Source organism: Hyperoodon ampullatus (genome assembly GCF_949752795.1).
Source record: "Hyperoodon ampullatus genome assembly, chromosome: 14".
NCBI lineage: Eukaryota > Metazoa > Chordata > Mammalia > Artiodactyla > Ziphiidae > Hyperoodon > Hyperoodon ampullatus.
In genome coordinates this window covers 34413965-34432673 of record NC_136927.1, presented here as the reverse complement: position 1 = coordinate 34432673, position 18709 = coordinate 34413965, and the positions used below count along the sequence as shown (strand labels likewise).

Sequence of the window (18709 nt, the reverse complement as noted above, 5' to 3'; positions counted from 1 at the left end):
TCCTTGTGACTTTAATCAGGCATTTCAGTTAATCCAAAGGCTTAACTGGTGTCTCAGGTCAACTTAACCTCAACTTTATCAAGTAGCTTCCTAGTGACTTGACCCAGGAAAACCCTTTGTTTAAAAAGAAGAGCATCTTGCTGAATTCCCTCCAAAAGTATAATCAAATCCAGCCTAATTAAAGATTGATCTGGAAGAGGACACTTGATATATTGGACAGTGTCATAAAAACAAATAGTATAAGAAAAAAAGAAGCAATTATAAATTTGAGAGGGAAAGGGATGAATAACAACAGAGGAATGTAACTACAGAGTGTGACTTTTCAGAGAATAATATTTAATAGATGTCATAAACAAGGAGTTGACAAATGTTTTTACTAAAGGGCCAGATAGTCCATATTTTAGGCTTTGGGGATCATTTGGTTTTTCTTGCAACTACTCAACTCTGGCTGCTATTGTACCATGAAAGCAGCCATAGAAAATAGACAAGGAGATGGGAGTGGCTGTGTTTCAATAAAACTTTTTTTTACAAATAAGAACCTGCTGTATAAAAAAATAAAAATAAAATCCAAAAATTAAAAAAAAAGAACCTGCTATTTAAAAATAAAATAAAATAAAATTCAAAATAAAAAGAGCCTGCTGTATTTAAAAAAAATTAAATTAAAAAAAACTTTATTTACAAAGATAACCAGCAGACCAGATTTGCCAGTTGCTAATATAAGCCTTATCTACTGATTCAGCTAGAAATAGTTTGAGAAGAGGGAGGCTAAATTGTAAGAGCACCAAAGCTTTTTCCACCATAGCAGGAAGTCAATGGATAATATCTAATTTTGACATATCCAGAAGTAGCCATTAATATGATATATAAAAGTAATATATAGTAAGCCTATTATATAGAGAGATAATGATAACTACCGGAAAAAAACAGTTAAAAGAGATAAAAGCAGTTATTGCAGGGTAAGGTAGCAGTTGGAGAAAAGATGGGACAAGCAATTGGTGTTTTTACTATAAACTTTCAGATAGTAATTAATTTTTTCTCATAAATATATTTATTAAGCTTAACATGTTTGGTGAAGATAGGACCAAATCAACTATTACACAACATATATAGAACAAAAATCACAGTGTTAATTAGATGTCCAAAAAGATATATATGGTAAAAACATATACAGCTAAAGAATTCTTTGATTATTAAAGAAGGAAAAACTGGGGTGATTCAGGGACAAATGCTGATGAAGGTTGTAAAACGAGGGTGCCTTTTTCCTCCCTCGAGATGCTCGTCAAGTTCACATTAAATTCTGTTTGATCAGTGTTGACTAGAAGCTGCAAGTTGCATTTCTCAGGCTCTTAGTACGAGCTTCATATCAATAACTCCGTCACTGATTTTTTAAATCCATGTGTATGTGTGATTTTGATAAAAGTTTAATAAATGGATGGATAAAGATTCATCTAACTTTTCAGATAGCTTTGTTCCTGAAGGCAGGGTACTTTTGGGCAATTGAGATAAAGGTGTCTCTTCCTCTGGGTAGATGCAATGTCCTGTCAGGGGTCATGGCTTAGCAAGTGGAGCCAAGGGTGGATTTCAGCTGCCAGGCACCCTGGGGCAGTGCACAACCTGCACCACTGTATGAGGTGGGTGATGGCTTCTATGCGATGAAGCAGAAGGAAGGTTTAAACTGTCCAAGTCTTGGGAAATGGAAAGAAATTATGATGGGCCAGACCCTTTACCAGGTTCCTGTCTCCTGTTCAAAGTAGAAGTGTGCCTTCCTGACCACCACCCTGTCTTCCTCTCCTTCTAGATGACTTGCTTTTGGAGGGCTTCAGCAACTACACATTCCTCTCCAATGGATTTGTGCCCATCCCGGCAGCCCAGGACGATGAGATGTTCCAAGAAACCGTGGAGGCCATGGCAATCATGGGCTTCAGTGAAGAGGAGCAGCTGTGTAAGTCTTCCCACCTTGAGGCGGGGTGCTGGTGAGGAGAGCGAGGTTCCTGCTCTCGATACTGATCCCAGAAAAGCTTTACCAAAAGTCCAGGCTCTTGTTCAACTCGTCCAAAAGAATTTGGGCAAGGAACACAAGGCGCTAAGGAAAAAAATAAACACACACCGACATACACACACACACACACACACACACACATGTGCACACACACATACTGAGGCTGAGTAGCAAGAGAACAAAGAAGTTTATTTAGTGCAGAAGTGAAAATTACATACTCGAAGAAGAGTGCGGGCATCCTCGTGAGTGAGGGGTGGCCCGCAGCGTTGTTGATCCCCCTTTTATCTTATTTTTAGCCCTTTGAATAGGTAGGTCTTTTTGATTAGGGGTGGACTGTTCATTGAGGGGAAGGTTGAGGTGTGGCCTGGATTACACCAGGTTGCATCAGCCCCCAGTCTTGTGCATTTTTCTGCTGAAACCACTGTACCTGTGCTCTAGGAGATGTTTTCCCTTAAATTTTCCTTTACTAGTCAGGTGCCACAGGTGAAAAGTCTTATAGGGTCATCAGCAACCTGTGCATTTTTATTGTGCATGCTCTACAGTTTTATTGGTCAGTTTCTTGCTCAGATGTTACAAAATTTCTGTGTTAGATACCATTCCTCTATGCGTCATGGCCTCAATAAGTGCAAAACAAGGAGGCGGCTTTGCCTTCTGCCTAATGCCTATACATGAGGAGGCTGTCCTTTGGCCCAGCCCTGTCTTTCCTGCCTCAGTACCACTGGAATTAGTTAGGGACTTTTCTCTGGTCAGGACAGATTTCTGCTCTCTGAATTCCCCACTCCCTCAAAAAAAAAGGAGAAGAAGAAAAATTAATATTACTTTAGGTGGTTTATTGGTGTTTTAGAAAGGTGGCTGCATGAGTTCTGGCTCTTTTGGTTACAAGTGACCAAATTGGCTTAATCAAAAAGGAAAATGATTCACTCATAGAGCTGAAAAATTCAGAGATACTGGTTTCAGGAACAGCGAATTCTAGGGACTCAAAGAATGTCTTTAGAACTTGGTCTCTCAACAGCATTGTCTTTAAGTAGTTTCTTGGCAACAAAATGGCTGCTGTGGCTCCAGCCCTTACATCCACTGGGTTTATGTCCAGCAGAAATGAGCAGAGTGGATTCCTTGCCTGCATCCCTGAATGGAGTCACATTGCCTAGGTTGACATGCATATTCCTGAGCTACTCACAATGAGCCAGGGTTGTAGAAAGCTCTGTTATGTCTCTTTGTTATGGTCTCAGTTCCATTCTTGGAGCTGGAGGTAGAGAGTTTGTTGGCCTCATTGAGAACATGTAGGCAGAGGGGAGGGGGAGTAATTGAGGCAGTGAGTGTACTTGGGTTCTTCCTGGAAAGGCAGTTCTGGTGATGGACCAGTATTGATCAATATCATCAACCAATGACCAAGAAACACATTTCGTCCTGAGAATAGGAAAGCTCATAGAGATATTTCTGGTTTCCATACTGTGCAAGAAACACTTTTTCTTCTGGGTTAGATATGCCTCAATACTCAAGGTTAATCTCTTTTGGGAACACCAGGACAAGATTGTGGAAAATTTCGCTTTCTTCCCACACCCCTTTGGAGCCCCAGAATAATGGCTACAGTTGCCAAAATGAAACTTATAAGGAAGGGCAGCTCCTTCAGAGATAACTTGGGGCCCAGAAAAAAGAAGACTCCATGAATGAGATAACAAATGGGTGGTGTTTGTGGATTTTGGCCAGGATCCTACTTCAGAATCCAGTGCTTACAGTATCCCTTCCTTAATGACATCAGCTCTCCAAGAATGATTCATTTTATTTGGAACATGAGTCAGTTTTTACTTCTAATCTTTGCTTTAGAAAAAAAATACAACTGATGATTAAGTACTTGCTGTAGGCCAGATATTTGCTAAATATCCCCCCCCTTTTTTTTTCGGGACTTCCCAGGTGGTCCAGTGATTGGGACTTCGCCTTCCAGTGAAGGGAGTGAGGGTTCGATCCCTGGTTGGGGAGCTAAGATCCCACATGCCTCGTGGCCAAAAAATCAAGGCATAAAACAGAATCAATATTGTAACAAAATCAGACTTTTTAAAGACTTTAAGAATGGTCCACGTCAAAAAAAATCTTTAAAAATAAAAAGAAATTAATGGGGGGGAAAGGGCCATATACACAAATAAACAGATAGCGACATCATGACAGGTACCTTAAAAGAGATACAAATTACACTCAGAAGCCCAGAGACTGTAACAAGTAGCAGAAATATCATTTACATAATTGTGACTTTAAGTACATGCTCCATGGGAAAGTAATGGCATAAGAATTTCCAATCCACTGTAATAAGAAACACAAGTTTGTAGGTGACCTATTTTGTCCAACAATGAAAGGTCTTAAATGTCAGGGCTATATTTCCTTTTTTTTAAAGTTTTTTAAATTTAATTTTATTTATTTTTTTATACAGCAAGTTCTTATTAGTCATCAATTTTATACACATCAGTGTATACATGTCAATCCCAATCGCCCAATTCATCATACCATCCCCCCGTGGCTTTTCCCTCTTGGTGTCCATACATTTGTTCTCTACATTTGTGTCTCAACTTCTGCCCTGCAAACCAGTTCATCTGTACCATTTTTCTAGGTTCCACACACATGCGTTAATATACGATATTTGTTTTTCTCTTTCTGACTTACTTCACTCTGTATGACAGCCTCTAGATCCATCCACGTCTCAACAAATGACCCAATTTCGTTCCTTTTTATGGCTCAGTAATATTCCATTGTATATATGTACCACAACTTCTTTATCCATTCATCTGTCGATGGGCATTTAGGTTGCCTCCATGACCTGGCTATTGTAAATAGTGCTGCAATGAACATTGGGGTGCATGTGTCTTTTTGAATTATGGTTTTCTCTGGGTATATGCCCAGTAGAGGGATTGCTGGATCATATGGTAATTCTATTTTTAGTTTTTTAAGGAACCTCCATACTGTTCTCCATAGTGGCTGTATCAATTTACATTCCCACCAACAGTGCAAGAGGGTTCCCTTTTCTCCACACCCTCTCCAGCATTTGTTGTTTGTAGATTTTCTGATGATGCCCATTCTAACTGGTGTGAGGTGATACTTCATTGTAGTTTTGATTTGCATTTCTCTAATGATTAGTGATGTTGAGCAGCTTTTCATGTGCTTCTTGGCCATCTGTATGTCTTCTTTGGAGAAATGTCTATTTAGGTCTTCTGCCCACTTTTGGATTGGGTTGTTTGTTTCTTTAATATTGAGCTGCATGAGCTGTTTATATATTTTGGAGATTAATCCTTTGTCTGTTGATTTGTTTGCAAATATTTTTTCCCATTCTGAGGGCTGTCTTTTTGCCTTGTTTATGGTTTCCTTTGCTGTGCAAAAGCTTTTAAGTTTCATTAGGTCCCATTTGTTTATTTTTGTTTTTATTTCCATTATTCTAGGAGGTGGATCAAAAAAGATCTTGCTGTGATTTATGTCAAAGAGTGTTCTTCCTATGTTTTCCTCTAAGAGTGCTAAATCCCCTTTTTAAAAAAATGTACCAGAACGTTCAGTTTTATATAAATACTAAAAAACTGGAACAAACTAAAATACTGATTGATAGAAGGCTTGTTCAATTATTGGTTGACCTTATGAAAGAAAGCAACGGGACCTTTTAAATGGTCTTAGAAAGACATTGCCTTACGTGGAAATGCTTCTAATATATTTAAATTGAAGATATCAGGGAACAAAGCAATGTGCTAAATGCTTTATATGCATTATTTAATATCACAACAACCTTAAGGGGTGGCCATTATTACCTCAATTTGCAGATGAGGAAACTGAGGTACAGAGAAGTAAAGGAACTTCCCCAAGGACACACTGTTGGAGCTGGGACTCACTCGGGTCTCATGGAATCCCAAGCCCCACTTTACGATTCACTGTGCTCTGTTTTTGTCTGTGGGAAGGTGGTTTTTGTCCTTTAAACTTAAAAAAAAAAATGTGTGTCAGAACCAAGGTATGGAAACCAAGGTTAAAAGGGGCCCAGAATGTTCTACAATGTGGACTCGCTTTGCTGGGTGATAAGTGATACGGAAGCCCACCATGAGATGGTGGTCCCTTCTCTAGTCCCTTTCAGTTCTTCTGATGACTTTCAAAGAGAGGAGCAGTTTGGCACCTACTAGGTCTTCAGGCCCTCCCTGACACTTGCCAATCACCCTTTTAACCCTGGAGAGCAGACCCCAGGCCCAGCACCTTGGGCAGGCCCTAGCCTCTTGCTAGCATTTGATAATATGGTTTATCTTTCCTGTATTTATTTTTATAGTTGCATCTATTTATGGCAAGGGAAGCTGATTTTTCACTTAAGATAAAGTTTTCTACTTAAGTGAATCATAGGAAAGAGAAGTGAATGCAAAGAAAAATGTTAAGTAAATAGTAGAACAGATGGTATGCCTATAGAACAAGCATTAGGATGAGGGTGTACAAATGACTGACACCCATGGGACACGGACTTAGACCAGTGTGTTTACCAACCTTGATTATAAACCTAGGGCTACTCCCAACCCTCCTCAAAGAAGCAAAAGGAAAATGGGGAGCTGAGAGTAGTGTCAGGCCTGAGCCCTGGAGCTGCATGAGGTTCTAGGTGACCAGTCTCCTCTGGTTCCTGGACTTCAGCAAGGGAGAATTACTTGCCCTAGATTGCACAGGGAGCTAGGAACAGTATAAGACCATCATAATCAATGTGACATCATAGCAACTACTGTTTATTGAGCACTGCCCAGGTTTAATCCTCATGACAACCCTATGAAGCAGGTGTTTTTATGGGCCTTCAGATGGTGAAATGGGCCCAGAGAGGCCCAGAGAGGCTAATACCTGACTTGAAGTCACACAGCTGCTAATAACATGGCCAAGATGCGAACCCCCGGCAGCTAACTCCAGCGTCGTCCTCAGATCCTCCCAGGGACTGTCTAGGTCCATTTCCAGATGTCAGTCATTCACAATTGATGCCGCTTCTGGGTTTCATCTGTATCATCATTGTTTGAATATTTTTATGCAGAGGGTGGATTTCTATAGCCCCATCCACTCTGGGCTTTGTCCTAAACAACAGTTCCGTACAATCACTAAGTATGTGTCCTGGTTATACAATTTGAAATAGATTAGAATAAGTACCTAACTATTGAAATGTTTTAAAAGTTCCACATACCGCCTATAATCATCCACCCTGTGTACATGTGGTACGTCTGCCACATGTTGGGAAAGCCTGTTTCCTGTTCCTCAGTAATAAGGGTGGCGTATTAGTTCCCTGAGGCTGCTGTAACAAATTACCACAAACTTGGTGGCTTAAAACAACAGGAATTTATTCTCTCATGGTTCTGGAGGCCAGAAGTCTGAAACCAAGGTGTGGGCAGGGTTGGTTTCTTCTGGGGGCTCTGAGGGAAAATCCATCCCAGGCCCCTCTCCCGGCTTCTGTGGCTGCTGGCAATCCTTGGCTTGTAGACGCATCACTACAAACTGCCTCCTTCTTTACGTTTCCTTCTGCCCTGTGCATCCTCTCTTCTCTCTGTTATCAGGTCACTTGTCATTGGATTTAGGGCCAACCAGTTTAATCTAAGGTGATCTCATTTAATTGCATCTGCAGGGATCTTTTTTCCAAATAAGGTCGCATTCACAGGTTCTGGATGGTCATGTCTTTGGGTGGCCACCAGTCAACCCACTACGGGTGACTACTTCTATTTAGCACCTACTGGGCCAGGCCCCTGGTTTGCAACATCTCTCCTGATATAAACTTTATGAAACAGGTACTGCTGTTACCCTCTCCATTTTGCAGATGGGGAAACTGAGGCTCAGCAAGGTGAAGCTGGACTTCCTAACACTAGAGTGCATGCTTTCAACCACTGCCCCAGACTGCCAGCCCCTTGCTATCTGGGCAGCCCTCTCCACTTTGCACTTTGCTGTCCACCAGCTCTTGTGACCTGGGAGTGGTGACAATTCTTTTGTTATTTCTGTGACAGTGCTATCTATGCCAGAAAGTGCAAACCAGCAGTGCCTGAGCCCTCAAGAGAGATTGGCCTCCACAGCCATTAAAGTTGTTCATTTTAAACCTGGGTAGATTTCACATAAAAATCTGGGTTTCCATCATCTTTGGAAAAATCCGAAGCCTGGCAGCTCTGGGCTTGCCTCCCCTGTGGCCATGATTGGAGTAGCAACTCCCCCCTTTCGTGTAGGGTTGTGGCCCCCATGAGTCCCCACAGTCCCCATCAATCTGCTTTGTTCATTTAGACCAGTGGTTCTCAGCTAGGGGTGAGTTGCCCCCGGGGGATACTTGGCAATGTCTGGGGACATTTTTGGTTGTCACAACTTGGGAGAGGGTAGCACTACTGACATCTAGTGGTCAGAGACCAGGGATGTGGCTAAATAGCCTACAATGATGCATAGGATATCCCCACAACAAATTACTTGGGCCAAAATTTCACTAGTGCCCAGGTTGAGTGCCGAGGTTCACTGCTTACCCAGGCTCTGCAGGCATTCCAGCAATCCTAATTTAGACCTGCAGTTTAAGAACTGTGAGTATTGGTCTTGACAGTTTACTAAACCCCTTTCATAGATGGGGGGCTAAAGAAACTGCCTCAGCTGTGCCCTATCAACAGAAGCTCTGTTCATCTTTTGGGTGTAGATTTTTGCAGTGGTGAATGGGAGCATGTGGGTGGCTGATCTAGGCCTTTCTCCTCCTGAGCTGGACCAGGTGTGAGGACAGCTGTTGTAAAAGGTTGTCACCGCTCGTTTGGCCTAAGGAACCGGAGGAGGCTGGAATCTCTAGGTTTTGTTCTTGGAACACAGTGATTTCTTCTTGGAAATCCTGGGTGACTTGCACCTGAGTTAATCTAAAGCCACGCATTTGCATTAATCAATCCTCCCTCTATCCATCCAACCAACCAACCATCCATCCATCCATCCATCTATCCATCTTCCTCCATTTGTCTATTCATCAATCCATTGATTGATCCATCCATCTATTATCTATCCATTCATTGATCAATCTATCATGTTTTCCTTCCTTTCATCCATCCATCAATTCACCTTCGATACATCCATCTCCATCCCTTCCCATGTGTCTGAACACACCTGTGTAACTAGTACCTGTTATAACTAAGAGAACATGAATACCACCAGACCCCATGAAGCTCCATCTTGTTCCTTCTAGTAGCTTCCCCCAGTCAAGGATGACCACCATGCTGACTTCTAACAGCATAGTTTTGCCCGTTCTTGAACGTTCTGTAAAGGGGACTTATATGGTATGTTCTTGTTTGCATTTGGAGTCCTTTGTTCAGCATTAGTATTTGTGAGATAGACAGCAATTTTGTTGTTTGTAGTCAAAAATCATTCTCCTTGCTGTATAGAAGGGGTTGACAAACATTTTCTGTAAAGGGCCAGAGAGTAAATATTTTAGCCTTGGTGGGCCATACGATCTCCATGGCAATGGTTGAACTCTGCCATTAAGCATGCAAATTGCTATAGACAATATGTAAGTGAATGAGTGTGGCTGGGTTCCAATAAAACTTTATTTACAATGGCAGGCATTGGGCCGGATTTGGTCCACTGGCTATAGATTGCCATCCCCTGCTGCATAGTATTCCACTGTAGGGCAGGGTTTTTAGCAACCATCCAAAAATATTCTGCTCCTCCCAGCCAGGTTTTCTCCCCTCTTAGCAGGGAATTGGGGTGCTTTGGCTTTCTCCTAAAAGCTCAGAACTGAGTCTCTTTAGGGGAAAGATGTAGGCTGGCTCTGGGTCCTCAATGACCTTTAGACTCCAAATCTTGGTATTGGCACTTGTGTCTTATCTGTACTTCTCTCCTCACTTCAGCCATATTGAAGGTGGTGTCATCTGTCCTGCAACTTGGGAATATTGTCTTCAAGAAGGAAAGAAACACAGACCAGGCGTCCATGCCGGATAACACAGGTGCTTGCTGCTTTTTCATAATAACTGATGACTTTGGTGATGGGAGGGAAGGTCACATTGTCTTTGGTTAGTTTTCTGGATGAGGTTATCTGGGGCATTAACAGGAACTAGACTAGATTATTATCACTTAAATCTCTCTTTTTTCAAACTTTTCACTGCTTAAGATCCTACGTGGAAAGTTCTTGAGTCAGAGAGTGGGGGGAAAAACTAAGTTTGGGATCAGACAGGATCCTTAGGGAGTGCCTCTTCTAAAAACCCCACACTCATTTGTTTTATTAAACAAATATTTTTGAGCACCTGCTATATGCTGGGCACTGGGATACAGCAGGAAATGAGACAGGGACCACCCCATTTCTTATGGCATATACGGTCTTGTTGGGGAGACAGACCTCATGTTTCCCTGCAGATGGGATTGTCGGATAAAATAAAGGATGCCCAGTGAAACTTGAATTTCAGATAAACACTTTTGATAGTAAGGATGTTCTAGGCAATATTGGGGACATAATTATACTAAAAATATTCATTGTTTATCTGAAATTCAAGTTTCACTGGGCGTCCTATATATTTTTCCTAAATCTTGACAGCCCTACCTGCAAATAAGCAGTGTTTCGTGTTTTGAAAAGATGGCCTGGCTACCACCATGCTTGTTGGTGGCTGATGCAAAAGGATGACATAGGTTCCCAGCGTGCTCACCTGTGGCCTCAACATTGCCGTCTCAGGCTGTATATTGGGTTGCTTTTCCAAGCTCCCAGTTTGACTGCCAGTAGTTTCTAATGTGTTACACTCCCAGATACAGCAATTTAAAGGAATCCTCGCTCTGAGGAGAGACCCTCAGGGAAAGAGAAACCAAAAGAGTACCCTTGAAAGGAGATGGTAAAAAATCCTAAAACTACACTATTTATCATCCACCTCACACATCCAAACTATCGTGTATACTAGTCTTCACGTTAAGGAAGCAGCTGATGGAATTTTTTTTTTTTTGGAGAAAAAGTTTTTATGCAGAACTACATGAATACAGCAAGAACGCACATGTTCACCATTCAGAATTGACATTTGTGAATATTTTCAAATACATCTTTGTCTTTAGAATGAAGCAAAACATAGTATAGAGAAGACTGACATCTCTTATTCTCCCAACTGAGTCCCTGAACCTCCTGGCAACAACAATTGTACTGTACCACATACCCTTCTGGTTTTATGTTTATAATTTCACACACATGTATCTGAACAGTATACAGTGTTGCTTTGTGAGTGTGTTTTTAATTTACATGAATGATATCACTCTGTAGGCATCATTCTGCAACTTTTTTTTTTTTTTACTCTGTACTCACAACTGTCTAGATCAGGGTTTCCTAACAGTAGCATCCCCTAGTGTGACAACCAAAAATGTCTCCAGATATTGCCAATGTCCCATGGGAGCAAAATCATCCCCAGCTGAGAACCACTGGTCTAGAGAGAAAGAAAAAGCCAGGTCATTGCTTTAACTGCTATTTGGTATTCCATCTTATAAAAATACTGTGATATATTTGTTTGCTCCCTTATGAATAGACATTTAAGTTGTTTCCAATATTTTTTCCGCTGCAACATGTATCTTGGAATGGTGGAACAAATGCTTATTGAATTTAACTATATGTCAGGTTCATACCTACCTCATTTAATCCCATTGACAACCCAACAAGGTACCAAATAGCTGACCCTTTTTGTAAGCAAGAGTCTGGGAAGCTAAGTAGCTTTTCCAAAATCACATGGCTAGGAAGTGGGAAAGGAGCAAGGATTTGAACCTAGTTCTCACCCCAAGCCCCCAGTTGGGGCCCACCTCCAACCCAGCCCCGTCATTGCCTCTTTTAGCCAAACACTGGGGGTGAGGTCACTAATGACAGCAGTTTTTAGGACTCTTTCATGCTATGTTCACTATCATGCTCCATCTCACCAAGGAAAAACCAGTGTATTCACAGATCAGAAATATCCCATGTTATGTGCCTTCTTTTCCAAGCCTGCACTTTTGTGATACACTTAATATGCTTCTTTTCTCCATCCAGCTGCTCAGAAAGTTTGCCACCTCATGGGAATTAATGTGACAGATTTCACCAGATCCATCCTGACCCCACGTATCAAAGTCGGGCGGGATGTGGTACAGAAAGCTCAGACAAAAGAACAGGTAAATGATGCATTTGCCATTTATTCCTGCACTTGTCATTTATTCCTGCAGAATCTTCCATCCATCCACCCCTCTAGCCATCCATCCATCCATCCATCCATCCATCCTTCCATCCACCCATCCATCCATCCATCTGTCCATCCATCCATGCATCTGTTACCTAACCAAACTTGGGTCCACTCACCAGCCACACAGCAAAGCCAATTTGCTGACACTGAGTTGTGGTGAAGGAAAGTACAGGGTTTATTGCAGGTGCCCAATGAGGAGAATGGGCAGCTCATGCTCAAAAGACCTGAACTCCCTGGTGGCTGTCAGGGAAGGGCTTTTAAAGGCAACATTTGGGGTCAGGGTTGCAGGGGGCGTGACTTTCTTCAAATTGGTTGGTGGTGAGGTAACAGGGTGGTGTTCCAGGAATCTTAATCATGGACCTTCTGCTTCCAACCAGTCTGGGGTCTATGCACTTGTGTATGTAGTCACCATCCTCCACCTGGGTGGGGGTCTTAGTTCCTGCAGAACAACTCAAAGAGTGTATCAGATTCAGATTGTTATGTGTATCCCTTGAGGAGGAGCTAGGACTCTGTTTTATCCCTGCACTATTGTTTCTTGACTGCTTTTCCTTTGTTTCTGCATTCCCTCACTTCCCTAATTAGTAACTCCTTGAATCTGCTCTTTGGAAATCAGGGAAGGCTTAGGAGCCCTTTTTCTACAAACAAGAAACAGGGGACATGGAGGGGCTTTTGTACCTGTCAAGGCCCCACAGGGTCCTGCTCAGTTTTGGCCCCCATCCCCACTCCAATCCTGAGTGGAACAGGTACAGTACGAGAAAGGGAATAAAATTTTGGATAGAGAGATTAATCATAAACTCGGCAGAGGAACTCGGTTTTAGGGGGACTTGGTTTCATATCCATCCATCCACCCATCCATCTTTGTATCCCTCATCTATCCAATACTAGAATAATCAAAGTCCTATGTCAGGTTTTGAAGATACAACACTGACTGCATAAGAACAGCAGAGTTCCTCACTCCTGACCTCATCTTGAGCTCTTAATTGAAGGTACGAAGTCTGAACTAATTTTTGGAAATGACTGTATACCCTTTCTAGAGGCAGGACTGACCGCCTCTAAATGATCGCTGGGATGGAGCAGACTCCACTTTGTTCCAGGTCCCTCTGACAGGAAGTGATTATTATTCTCATTGTCATTCCTAGGTCTGACCACTCCATCCCTCATTGCTGGTTGTAGAGATGGTATAGTTTCCTTTTCTTTGTTTATTTTTTAAGGACTGATTATAGGTAGAGGGAAAATAAAAATCCAGGACCACCAGCCAGGCTCATGTGAAAACACAGCCCATTGGGAGTAACCATGTCCTCTCACCCCCCTGCAGGCAGACTTTGCAGTAGAGGCTCTGGCCAAGGCCACTTATGAGCGCCTTTTCCGCTGGATACTCACCCGCGTGAACAAAGCCCTGGACAAGACTCACCGGCAAGGGGCTTCGTTCCTGGGGATCCTGGACATCGCTGGATTTGAGATCTTTGAGGTACAGCTTGGCAGGCTCACGACAGACATGGTCTTGGTTCTCTGGAAATTAGCTTCCACTTGGAGAAATCACTATTTTGGAGAAAGGCAGGTGGCTACTATAGGGTGGGAAACTGTCTAGTTAAAGTTAAATCCTTGAGGGTGTAAGAGACAGAAATCCAATGGGGAATGTATTGGTTTCTGAAACTGAAGCCAGAGGTACAGCCGGATCCAACAGGCAGGACCTGAACTCCTGCCATCTCCCTCTCTCCGCCATCCTCCACCTTGGCTCTGTTCTCAAGCAGGCTCTCCCCTCATGGTGGCAAGATGGCTGCCACCGCTCCAGACTGCCTCTCAGTTCCAACCAGTTCCAATTCTTTCCAACAGTTCCACCCAAAGTCTTGGAATTGAGTCTCATTGACTCCTACCTGAGTTGGGCCACATGTCACCTCAGAGCCAAGCACTGTTTTTCAGGTCTTTCAGTACTTCATGGAATGTAACATGGCTCCTGGGTTCCACTCCCATGGGTTGGAGGGAAGTTCTCAGTGAAAGGGAAGATGTTGAGATTGACAGATATTCCAAAACATATCTACTGTGGAATTACTCCCTCTTTGAGCCTCAGTTTCCACATCTGCAAAATGGGGTGATGAAATACCTTACACAGTTATTCTATCCATAAATCATTGTGCAGTTGGAGATAAGCATCCTTAAAACCACGTGTGTCCTTAAAACCATGTGACATGAGAATAAGTAACTTTTGCCAGCCCTCATGAACCCTGGGCAGCCTTCATTGGGGCCTGAGACCTCTCTGGGTGCTGAAATGGCACAGCAGGCTTGTGGAAAGTGTGTCCGGCGTGGGGCTTTCTCCAGCACGGAGCTTCTCTGGGGCCCCAAGTCCTCTGACTTGTACCCTGATGCTCACGGGGCCTCCCCTGGTGTCATGTGCTCAGGTGAACTCATTCGAGCAGCTGTGCATCAACTACACCAACGAGAAGCTGCAGCAGCTCTTCAACCACACCATGTTCATCCTGGAGCAGGAGGAGTACCAGCGTGAGGGCATTGAATGGAACTTCATCGACTTCGGGCTGGACCTGCAGCCATGCATCGAGCTCATCGAGCGGCCGGTAAGGCCCCACCTCATACTCGCACGCAGCCGGCACGCGGACCCTGCACTCTCTCCATGGGGCACGGCTTCCCCCATCACTGAGTCCCGAAAGCCTGTAAACTGGATCTTTGTGAACTAAGTCACATTGTCCCTTAACCCACATTTTCATATCAACGGTATTTCTTTTTTTATTCCTCCCCTCTCCTCCCCTCCCCACCACGTCCATCCCTCCCCTTCCCATCTCTCCCAGTCATTCATTCCCAAAGGCAAGGATCTTGATTTTTTTCACTGACCCATCCCAAACTCCTAGAACCATGCACATAGTAGGTACACAACAAATAATTATTGAATGACCATTTACTGAGCACCTACTATGTGCTGGGCCCTCTCTTTAGGGGCTGGGGATGTAACAATGAATGAGATGGATGCAGTCCCTGCCCTCCTGGAAGAGCGGATAATGAAACCAAACAAAAGAAGCAACTAAAATCCCTGATAAGGCCACCGTGGAGAGTGGTTTAGGAATGCCTGCTTTGGACAGAATAGTCAGGAAAGGCTTCTCTGATCTGAGTCCAAAAAGTGAAGGCCATCCCAGCAAAGCAAATGGCATGTGCAGATTTGGCGGTGCTCCTGACACCTTAGTTTAAAGTGTCTCAGCCACAGAGAAGCACTTTACTCAAAGGAACCCTTAGGTGAATTTATACGTAAAGGAATGCATTCCTTTGCTAGAACTCTTTGTGATGTTATGTGTGTACTGCCCACGAGGGGGCAGCAGCAAACATGTTCTGTTGGGACTGGCCCTTCCATCCCTGGTGCTGGTCCACTGGGCGCATAATTCTTTGAGGATAGATTGGGGGAGCGGGGGTGGAGGGCATAAATCCACCTTTATATGTAGGTAGATACAGTAATGGAGCCTATGCATGTGTTTGGGTGACCAGCTCTTCCTGGTAAGCCTGAGGCTTGGGCACCCTTGCTATGGTCTGCCCTGCTTGTCTTCCACAGAACAACCCTCCAGGTGTGCTGGCCCTGCTGGATGAGGAGTGCTGGTTCCCCAAAGCCACAGACAAGTCCTTTGTGGAGAAGTTGTGCTCGGAGCAGGGCAGCCACCCCAAGTTTCAGAAGCCCAAGCAACTCAAGGACAAAACTGAATTCTCTATCATCCACTATGCTGGGAAGGTACCAGCTGAATGTCCCAGGGGTCTCTCTGCCCAGGGGACCCAGGCAGAATGCTCAGAGTAGGAGCAACTTGCGAATGGCCGAACCCAAAGACATCTGGTATAAATCAAATCCCAACCAAGTCTTATACATGATTTGTCTAAGCATCAGTAAGGGACGAGATATAGAGATATAACATATAATAGAAAGGCTAAGGTATATATAATACATGTATATTAGAGATATAGAATATATAATATAGTGGAGAGGCTAATATATATGTTGTATATTATATACATATATGAGATATATAATATAATATGAGAGGCTATTGTATACAGCTATTATATTAGCCTCTCTAATATACTCCAACCTCGGTGGCCAGGCAATTCTTTCTTGTATAGACTCTAAATCCTTCCTGCTACAAGTTAAACCCAACAGGAAGGGCCAACTGGAATGGGGTGACCAATAAACCCACTTCTGAGTCCAACAGGAATCTCTTTATCATGCCCTTGGGTTTGCCATTGCCAGCCTGTGCCACCCAGGGAAATCTGTGATGGTTGTCTTCTTCTTCATCCTTCTTCCTCCTTCCTCCTCCTCCGCCTCTGTTATCATTGTCATCATCATGTCATAGCTCTTAATGTACAGGACCTTCCCCTATGGCTCCTGAGGGTCCTGGATAATGTAGAAAAGACATAGCTCAGTCTGACTTGCAGAATCTTAAGAGTATTTTATTGACTCCCCAGTATCTTCACTGCATCATGAGAACAAGCAATGCCCTAAACCAGGGATTGGCGAACTACAGCCCAGGTGCCAAACCCAGCCCACAGCCTATTTTTGTAAATAAAGTTTTATTGGCACACAGTTAAGATCAGGCCTGGCCATCACCATTAACAACCCACATCCTGTAATAGCCCACCAGAGCTATTTTATCAGTTCCTTCCATTTCATAGTCAAAATAATAAAATTTAAAAGAGGTCCCCAAATTTAATTTAAAAACCAGATTGTTGTCAAGCCTTCGCTGGATGAGAGGGGAACTTTGGGTGTGAGGGGAGGGTATTCACCACCAGCGAAGCTCCACGCCTTTCGGAAATCACAGGCATCGTGCTGGGCTCTGGAAAAGGGAGGCTGCCAGAGGAGTCTTACTAGGAGAAGGCAAGGATAGAGACGAGGCCTTCCTAGCAAAGGCTACCATGGCTGATGCCCTACTGTGCGCAGAGACCTTTAAAGTTCTGACCTATTGGTCTCTTCATTCATGTTTGTGGATTCCCATCATGGCAACCACTAATGTTTCCTCTCTGACCTTGGAAGATCCGGGAGGGAAACAGGAGGACTGGAGCCCTGCCCTTAGTTCATAACTGAAGCAGGAGCACCTGACCGGTGGGGTGGTCCTTGGCAGGTGGACTACAATGCAAACGCCTGGCTGACCAAGAATATGGACCCGCTGAATGACAACGTGACTTCCCTCCTCAATGCCTCCTCGGACAAGTTTGTGGCCGACCTGTGGAAGGACGGTAAGGCCCTGCCTGCTGGAGCAGGAGGACCGAACTCCCTCCAGCCCCTTCCAGCTGCCCCTGATTCCCACACCTGCTCCCAGGAGGGGCGGGCCTGTGTGCAGTGGGGGAGAGGGCAGTGTTGGCAGGTGCTAATGATGTCTGACTGACACATTCAACAAATTCCTGAGCCCCTCAACCCCACGCCTGGACCCCAGGGAGAAGGTCCTGAGTCAGGGTTCAGGCACTGATGGAAGAAATATCCTAGAAGGCATGTTGAGTCAGAGAGCCTCTTCTGGAGTCAGAAAGACTTAACTGAATTCTCTTCTCTGCCATGTACCAGCTGTGTGATCTTGGACAAGTCACTTGACTTCCTTAAGCTTCCCTGTCCTCATTGCTAAAACCAGAAAAATAATAATAATCCCCTACCTCCCCTAAGATTATTGTGAGGGTAAAATTAGATCAGTGGGGCCAAGCTTGACCGTGGATCAGGATCTCCTGGAAAGCTTGTTAAAACTCAGATGATCGCTGGGCCTCCTCACCGGGATGGGGCCTGAGAATTTGTATTTCTAACAAGTTCCTGGGTGGTGCTGATGCTGCTGGTTTGGGGACCACACTTCGGTTCCCTTTAAGAATTAGAGAATAGATAATCCAGGTGAAGTACTTAGCACCTGCTGGCCCATAGTAGGGACTTAGTACATATCGGCTGCTGCAATGACTATTAGGGGTGGTGGGCTTTACTGCTTTTGTTCCTGGACCTCGGTGCCCACAGCAGAGTTCACTCTTGACACAGAGCCTGTGGGCCTAGGGCCTACAGGACTGGTTGCCCTTGCTTTAGGCATGGGGTTCAGTTCTGCCAACATTTCCTGTGTGTCAAGGCCCTGGGATGGGGTAACAGCATCTCAACCTGGGTCATACCTCACACCTAGGACTCATGATGAACTCAGCAAGTCCTTCCTTCAAGGAGCCACAGTCTTGTGGGAGAGGCAGACAAACAAAGACATTATTACATGGAGCCTAGTTGAGCACAAGGAGCAGAAATGGTGGGATCTAATGCCAGTGGGGTTGAACCCCACAACACCATCAACCAGCTGGATACAATTGACTATACCTGTAGTCTGTGTTGTCCAACAGCAGAACACATATCCTTCTCAAGCTCATGTGGAACATTCACCAAGATGGACCACACTCTGGACCCTAAAACACACCTTAACAAATTGAAAAGAATAGAAATCATACAATGTCTGCTCTTAGACCACAGTGGAATTGAACTAGGAATAACAGAAAGATAACTGAAAAATCTGAAAATATGTGGAGGTTAAACAACACACTTCTAAATAACACAATGGGTCAAAGAAATTTGTTCTTTGAC

The 18709-nt window shown here is 43.8% G+C and overlaps 1 protein-coding gene across 2 annotated transcripts in view; it reads left to right on the top strand.

Moving 5' to 3' along the window:
* Positions 1-18709, top strand: part of MYH11 (myosin heavy chain 11) — a gene marked incomplete at both ends in the record, with an annotated part of 109230 nt that overhangs the window by 57441 nt on the left and 33080 nt on the right. For both annotated transcript variants that reach the window (XM_079719527.1, XM_079719526.1), the window contains 7 exons: positions 1799-1942; positions 9820-9915; positions 11955-12073; positions 13457-13609; positions 14538-14711; positions 15692-15865; positions 17244-17358. In XM_079719527.1, coding sequence (XP_079575653.1) covers positions 1799-1942; positions 9820-9915; positions 11955-12073; positions 13457-13609; positions 14538-14711; positions 15692-15865; positions 17244-17358 — 975 coding nt within the window. The remainder of the gene's footprint in view (positions 1-1798; positions 1943-9819; positions 9916-11954; positions 12074-13456; positions 13610-14537; positions 14712-15691; positions 15866-17243; positions 17359-18709) is intronic.